Source organism: Microtus oregoni, unplaced genomic scaffold (genome assembly GCF_018167655.1).
Source record: "Microtus oregoni isolate MIOR12 unplaced genomic scaffold, Mior012 000070F_ref0000104, whole genome shotgun sequence".
NCBI classification, from domain to species: Eukaryota; Metazoa; Chordata; class Mammalia; order Rodentia; family Cricetidae; genus Microtus; species Microtus oregoni.
This window is the reverse complement of record NW_024543977.1, coordinates 4,287,842-4,295,342: the sequence shown is the minus strand read 5'-3', so window position 1 is coordinate 4,295,342 and position 7,501 is coordinate 4,287,842. Positions and strand designations below refer to the sequence as shown.

Sequence of the window (7,501 nt, the reverse complement as noted above, 5' to 3'; positions counted from 1 at the left end):
AATGTCAGAGGGGTCATGAGTTCCTACCCCACAGAACAGAATGGGGTAGACTCATGAGTATCCCGAAAAAAACAGGAGGTAGGACAGCAAACACATCACACATCACTGCTCTCAGCTTCCAGTGAACTCTCGCACCGGACAGGCAGGCCCGCGCCTTCTGCAGGCCCACGCGCACAGATGAAGCTCAGGCTTCCTTCGCTGTTTTTTCCTAATGAGCTGCTGAGTTGCTTATTCACTCAGCGTCCCTTGAAATCCATGAACTTGGACCAAATAGAGGAAAATGTGTCCCCAATAGAAAAGATGACTACTTAATACAGCGGTTCTCAGCCTTCCGCTGCACCCCTTTAGTACAGCTCCTCTTGTGGGGACCTCACAACCATGAAATTATTTCACTGGTACTTCATTACTGTTATTTTGCTACTGCTATGAATCATAATGTAAATATCTGATATATGACCCCCAAAAGGTCAAGACCCACAGGTTGAGAAGCACTGACTTTAAAAAAAAAAAAAATAACTGACCTAAGGCAGGCCTGGCAGTAAGGCACTTGAGAAACTGAGGCAGGATTGTCATTTGGTGTTCCAAGATCTTCGGTCAAAAAACGGAAGTGCTTGGGGAGGGGATTACTGACGCTGTGTAATACAACAGTGCACGAGGTGCAAGGGAAGGGGTTACTGACACTGTGTGACGTGACAGTGCATGAGGTGTGTGGGGAGGGGTTTACTGACGCTGTGTGACGTGAGTGTACGAGGTGCGTGGGGGGGGTTACTGACACTGTGTGACGTGAGTGTACGAGGTGCGTGGGGAGGGGTTTACTGACACTGTGTGACGTGAGTGTACGAGGTGTGGGGAAGGGGGTTACTGACGTTGTGTGACGTGACAAAGGAAGAACAATTTACGAGGTGCACAAACCTCAGCCTTTAAGCAACAAAGTCACTGCAGCCTGTGCAGAAGTGAGGGTAAGGATGGAAAATGCACAGCCTGCCCATTCAGGCCAGCTCTCTTCCCTTGCCAGGTCTGAATGGTGAAGTTCAAGTCTTTGATCCCTTGAAATGACAAACATGGGGAATGAGGATGTAACAGAATGCACATAAAACCTGAGTGTTTTCCGAAAGAATTGTCAGGAGTGTGGCAGAAAGAGCTGTCAACGTCAAAAGGCATAAAGATGCTGCTGTTTATTAAGAGAGGAATTTATTTCAGAGCCTAAACTGCTTGTACTCTTCATCTACTGGCAGTAAGATAATCTAAATAGAAACTGGTTATAGTGGCGCATGCCTTTAATCCTAGCCAGCACTTGGGAGGCAAAGACAGGTGGATCTCTGGGAGTTGGAGGACAGCTTTTTCTACACAGTGAGTTCCAGGAAAGTCACGGCTACCTAGTGAGACTTAGTGAGAAAATCTATGAAAAATCTAGGTACTCATTTCTTTGCTAGTCATTTCTGCTCAAATTATTCCATGTACTTGGCACCTCTCTTAAAGAGTCTCAAATTATGTTCATCTTAAGTATCCTAGTGAAAGTATGCAAAGATACAAAGAAAAATCTCATCTTTAAATATGCAGGCTATAGGTTCAATTTTAAAAACCCAGGCACACAAAAGAATTGAGAAAAAAACCTGGCAAATTCTCACATTAAAGATAACAAAGACCCATTTATAAGGGAAAGGTCTATTACTAGTAGTACTACTTTACTGGCTAAAGATCATGTTCTGTCAAGTTCTATTTGGTTATATTAGTTAAATGGTCATTTTGAGGAGGAAACCTAATAGTTGTGCTATTAAAATGTCAATTTAATGACATTCACCACTGAAACCCTTCTTAAGGATTAAAAAGACATTTAGAAACAGATACTGTAAGTATAATCGTGTTTAAAGACCAGGAGCATTGCATAATAAAGTTTGGCTAATTTGGAAGACAAAATATTTAATTTGGTTCGAGACAAAATAAACTGTCAAAGTAGACGGTGGTTAACTTTACTAAAGACATTCTTGAACTGGGGGAGGCGGACGGAGTGCAAGGTCCTAGCAGAGCAGATGCGGATGGGGCTGATAGGACATTCCTTTCGCTATGGCTTCGACCGCAACTCAAGTCCTATCTGGTCTGGAACAGATAAGTGAAGAATTCTTAGTGCTTGGGTTCTAGCTTAGTGGTAGAATGTGTGCTTAGCACAAACAAAAGAAGTTCTTAGATGAAAACTAAAAGCAGGACCATTCTGGAAAATGATGTAGGTGAGACTAGACAGTGGTCGTTACACAAAAGACAATTACAGGCTTGTGTAAGAAAGAACAAGATCACAATGAAGCCAAAACCTACCTTTGAGAAGTTTGAGTAACAGGTCTCCATTCATATAATGTAACATGTCCTCTCTTACACTTCCAACCCAGACGTACTGTCGGTCGGTTAGTTTCTGTGGTGCTGGGGAAAATCAGACCCAGGGCCTTATCTAGACCAGCATTCTAGCATTGCGTTAGACCCATCAGCCTCCCCACACCCCAATCTAAGTTTATAATTTATGAAAGACACCACTAAGTTTTCGGACAAAAATATATATATTTTAAAAAATCTTTACAATAAATGAAGACGTAGGAGCTTATAGGGAGCACACTATTTCGGTCCGTCGCAGCTCCCTGGGATATAAGGAACCCTGGGAAAGTGTGTGCAGAGTCCTCTCTTTGTTTTTTATAATTTTAAAGCAAATTAATCCATTTGACTGTATTTGAGTCTGTGCAAATAATCCTTCAGAAGAAATACCCAAGATTCTCTTTCAGAGGTCATTTTGTCTCTACAAGATGACTGAGTGAGTTAGCTAGTCTCCAGATAAAAGTGCTCCTGTCCAGCAGAACTCAGAAGGCCTTCAAGGGTTCGGTGTAGAGCTCAGATACGCCTGTGTCATACGAATTCCAGCTTCCCATGACCACTGTACATGCCCCAGTGCACGAGGGACAGGATCTTCTCGTTACTGAGCTCTGCTTGCCTCATTTTGTCACAGGTCAGACAACAGTTCTCCTGCCCACTGACGGGCACCATGCACTCCAAGTCCAACTTGGCAACCTGCCCCTTCTTGGAATGGTGTCCATGAAAGCTGTAGTGCAAACGAGAGAGCATCTGCTGCCGCTGATCCTGCAGTCTCTTGTTCTCACTTCGGAGCATTCGCAAGGCCAACATGATGAGCAACACTAAGATCAGTCCGCCGGCGATGGGGACCGCTATCACAGCTGCGCGGAACCACAGTTCTTTGGAGGAAGTCAGCTCCTGCACCTTAGTGATGAGGTTTCTGCTACTGTCGTGCTGGTACCGGTTTCCTTGTCCTAAGGGAGTACAGAGAAACAAGCATGAACATACAACTACTTCTCATAAGAAAGCCCATTTAAACGGCATTTCAAGAAATGACATGTTACAAAGTATCCAAAGATGCTTACAAATGCATCTGTTCACAGGCTGTCATTACTTGAATGTAATGGTCTTTTAATGTCCTCAAAATGTTGAAATAACAGGCACAGCCTATTATGCAGAGACATCTAATGCTCAGGCAGACATAAAAGCCACTCCGCTAGAGACGGCCTTTGCATCCAGCCTTGCTCTCCCTCTGCTGTCTCTAATTACATTAACAACAAAATCAATGGCAGACACACAAACTCGCTGCTGTCACAGGCCTACAGATCAGGCGGGCCCTCGGGTCAGAACAGCTTGGACCTACCTGAGGCTTCGCTCTTGGGAGGAGAGAGGACGTCGTGCAGCCCTCGGTAATTGCACATGTCTTCGTGACAGCATTCCAATGTGGGCATGGCGGGGCCAGAGTGGTTTTGGGCCTGCTTGGCTCGGCAGATGTCTGCTGTGCTTGCAAGGGAGTCCAGGCAGCCGTGAGTGAGTGGGGAATTGGTGTTCTGAGGGTCAAGGAGTCTGGAGAAGCAGGCGCTCAGCTCAGACTTACACATGTAACCCGTTGCCACACAGTGAGCGGCGTCACAGTAGCACCGGATCTCTCCTGAAAACAAAGAAACTAAGTAAGCACCGGCTGGACCCCGAACTCAAGGGCACTTATGGCCATGAGGACAGAAATGCTCCCAAAACAGGCAGTGTCCTAAATGGTAGGAATATGAGAGCCAACAACAGATTTCTGATGAGTTAAGAGTAATGACATATGCTGTGGTTTGAAGGCAAAGAGTCTTTGCTATATTATCTTTTGTTATAAGGTAGACTCGTGTTATTTATACGTTCTTATGTTATACAACCACACAACATAAAAACATCAGGCTTTGGGGTTTTGTCTATATAAATATTTGATCGGAACTACTGAATTGTTTGGCATCCCAAAGGACTGAGCCAAGTTTTAAGAGCCTGAGCCGACACCTTATAAAGTTATTAACTAGACACACAACAATCTAGAAACTGCACAGGTCAGGGAGTTTTCAAACTATGAAACTGGGCAGCTATCTGCAATCTCTCTAGAAAAAGGCAAACTTTGCCTATAAAGATCCTTTCATGCAGAGGAGCTTTTAGTCCGAACATTGTAAAACAGGAACTAGGCAGTTTACAATTAGTGGTTTGCTTGCCAAAGTCAATTTCTTTCAGCCCAAATGGAAAGTCATAAAAGTGGGGGATGTAAAACTGCAAGGGGAACTTCTCCTCCTCCTCCTCCTCCTTCTCCTCCTCCTCCTCCTCCTCCTCCTCCTCCTCCTCCTTCTCCTCCTCCTCCTCCTCTTCCTCCTCCTCTTCCTCAGCTTTACATGCAATTTAACATGTGACCAAAAAGGGGAAACTCAAAACTGAAAATCCTGTGCCGCTTGAAGGAAAAATCCTTAAGGAAACCTCAAATTTTTCTCCAGGAAGTGATTAAAGTTTCCTATATAAAACTCACTTTGTGAGTTGCAAGGCTCTGTTAACATCCTGTCACAATGCAAGATTTCAGACTTGGATGTGGACCTGAAAGTTATCTATCACAAGAAACTGAGATGCCCAACGGGGTAGACGCCCATCACTGTTGGCTGCCACAGCTCGGGCTACTGTAAACCAAACTAATGCACACACCTCGTCCCAGGTCCCAATCGGAAGATCTGTCTAGTTACTGAAACCTCCACTCTGTCATTCAACACTGAGAGCTGTGGCTTTTCTAAACCATCCCCCAACCTCACTTCTCTTCCTCCTCCTTTCTGTGAATGCCTGAGTAAGGTGTCTCATTTAATTATCTGTCCAAATTCCAGGCCACCGCATGGTGTGCTCAGTTTTCACCCAGGCTGCTCACACTTGCCTGGAAGGAAAGCCTGCCAGCCCAAACCTTGCTATCCTGGCTGTGGGTCCAGCCCTCTCCTGCCTCCTCCACTTCGAGTAAGCACCTTAATTCTGCAGCAATCCCTTTCTGCTTTCTCCTCCTTCCAAGTTCAACCTATTCTTTACATAAAAGCACACCAGTCCTAGGTGATAATGACTGTATATCCCTGGTCTCACAAATTCTATACAGATTTAAAGTGAAATAAAACAGATTAAAAGTCTACTTTGAGCCTATTAGTCTCAGATTTGATGCTGAAAGGGAAAACCAAATACAAGTAAAATGCCGCCCCAGTGTTTATGAGAGACTATTTAAAATACTGTATTTTCAATGACCTAAAACAGTCTTAATAAAATTCTGACAGGTAACTGGGAAAGTTCTAGGACTTTAAAGAAAAATTGGAGCCACATTTCAACAAGGAGAATGGACTTCTGTGTTACTGTTTAAAACTGTATTTCTGTCATTTCATAAGGGTTCTTCCTGTGGCATGCAAAGGCCAAGAGGGGACTGGTATTTTAAAACAGTGAACAATGCTCTTCTGTTTGGTTACTGTATGTAGTGATTAAACAAAAATGTCTGCTTCAGTCAAGATGGCTACACAGAGGCTGCTGGCTTCTTTTAAATAGAGCTTTTGAAGTCCACAGCAGTCAGGAATCTCTGATCCCCTAATTATATCATTATCAGGCACATAGTTTCGGTATCTGTGACTTCATGTCAGCCCCGTCCCTCCCTGTTCTGCTTGCCTTTGATAGGGCCAGGAGGCTCCCCTCTGTATGCTGCAAGGGCTGTTATTTAGAGCTAATTACACCCTTCCTTCCAAAATAAATAAATACTGTAGCACCTCATCCTTGCTGGGCTGGCTTATCCTTTAACCTCAGGCCTGCTACATGGCAATTAGAGAAAAGTGTGTTTGGGGGTGAGGGTCAGAGAGTAAATAATGCTTCCCATTAAAAATAAAAACGGGTTCGCAGAACAGGAGGCAGAGTCCTGGTGGGAGTGAGGGGAGCCTTGAAACCTAGGAGTTAAGAGAATTTTCATCTAAAAGGTGAGCCCTACTGGAAAGAAAAAAAAACTCTTTTTCCAGCAATGTCTGTAAAAATACAGAGTCGGAAAGGGGGTGGATGACAGCGCCTACTCCTCCCAGCTAGTTTAGAGCAGGGGACACACTTCAGCAGCCACCTCAGACTCTTACATTCCCAGGGAAGACCTCACACTCTTGGTCCAGATAATGCATACTCCGAGACATTCAGACACGCGAAGATACACAGGACACTAGCTAGCACTCAGAAAAAAATCAGACGCATGTTCAAGAACACAGACAAAACCAGCTCGGCCACAGACACCGGCAAACTTAAGGACACTGTTAGACACACTCTCAGCCATCTAAAAACACACGGAGACACTTAGTGGCCCTTTCAGGTCAGGCACCGAGTAAAACCAGAGACTCCCGTCCGGCCCAGTTGGGATTTGCGTTTTCTCGGGACCGTCCCGCTGGGACGTGAGACCATCGGCATCCGGCCATCCCCAGGTCCCGAAGTCTGACAGACCCGGGACAGTGAGGAAAACCGGCGCAAAGACACAGGCGGGAACCTCGCCGCCGTTCACGAAGCCCGACGGCCAGTCCCGCAGTCCCGGCACTCAGCCTCGCGGCACCCACCTTTAGTGAGCAGTACGGCCATGGCGCAGAGCTCCAGCTGCAGCCAGATGAAGATGTAGCTGGAGTGGCGATCCATTGACGCCCCGCGCCCCCGTCGCTCCGGGAGCCAGGCGCGGCTGCACTACGACCCCCGGGGCGCGCCGCGCACGAGCCCGGGCGCCGTCAGTGTCGGGGCGGGAACCGGAGCATGGAGCCGGACCAAGACTTCCAAGGACACGTTCCCGGATCCGTGCGCTCCCCGGAGGTCTTCCCCTCGCCCCGCCACCCCGTGCACAAGCCACGAGCAGCGGGCGCGCGCAGAACAGACCCACGGCGAGCAGCGACTGCACCGGCCAGCCAGCCCGCGTCCGCGCCGTAAATAGCGCCCGGTGCCGGAGCCGTCCAAGCGTGGCCCCGCCCTATGCCCCACCTCCGCTCTCCGATTGGTCGATGCCTCCAGGCCCGCGGCCTGGCAGCAGGGGGCGGGGCCAGACGCGGGACTAAGCCGACCTGCCTCCGGGCTAACGCTGGCGCCTGCGTCTAGCACTGCGGACCCGGCCGCAGCGCTCCCCCTAGCGGACGTCTGATAGTGCAGCCTCGGG

The 7,501-nt window shown here is 47.2% G+C and overlaps 1 protein-coding gene across 1 annotated transcript; it reads right to left on the bottom strand.

The window, feature by feature from the left end:
- Window positions 1–2,534: 2,534 nt before the first annotated feature.
- Window positions 2,535–7,257, bottom strand: Bambi (BMP and activin membrane bound inhibitor). The gene is made up of 3 exons (XM_041641591.1): window positions 6,921–7,257; window positions 3,695–3,982; window positions 2,535–3,305 (listed from the first exon to the last, which is right to left on the bottom strand). The coding sequence occupies exons 1-3, from the start codon at window positions 6,994–6,996 to the stop codon at window positions 2,887–2,889; spliced, it is 783 nt and encodes a 260-aa protein (XP_041497525.1). The 5' UTR covers window positions 6,997–7,257; the 3' UTR covers window positions 2,535–2,886.
- Window positions 7,258–7,501: the final 244 nt, after the last annotated feature.

Bases quoted from the DNA above. Each gene is read 5' to 3' on its own strand.
- Bambi (XM_041641591.1), bottom strand. From the start codon at position 6,996: ATGGATCGCCACTCCAGCTACATCTTCATCTGGCTGCAGCTGGAGCTC. The intron at 3,983-6,920 runs GTGGGTGCCGCG...CTTTGTTTTCAG, and splicing joins GGCCGTACTGCTCACTAAAG to GAGAGATCCGGTGCTACTGT. The intron at 3,306-3,694 runs GTAGGTCCAAGC...GTACTCCCTTAG, and splicing joins TCCCAAGAGCGAAGCCTCAG to GACAAGGAAACCGGTACCAG.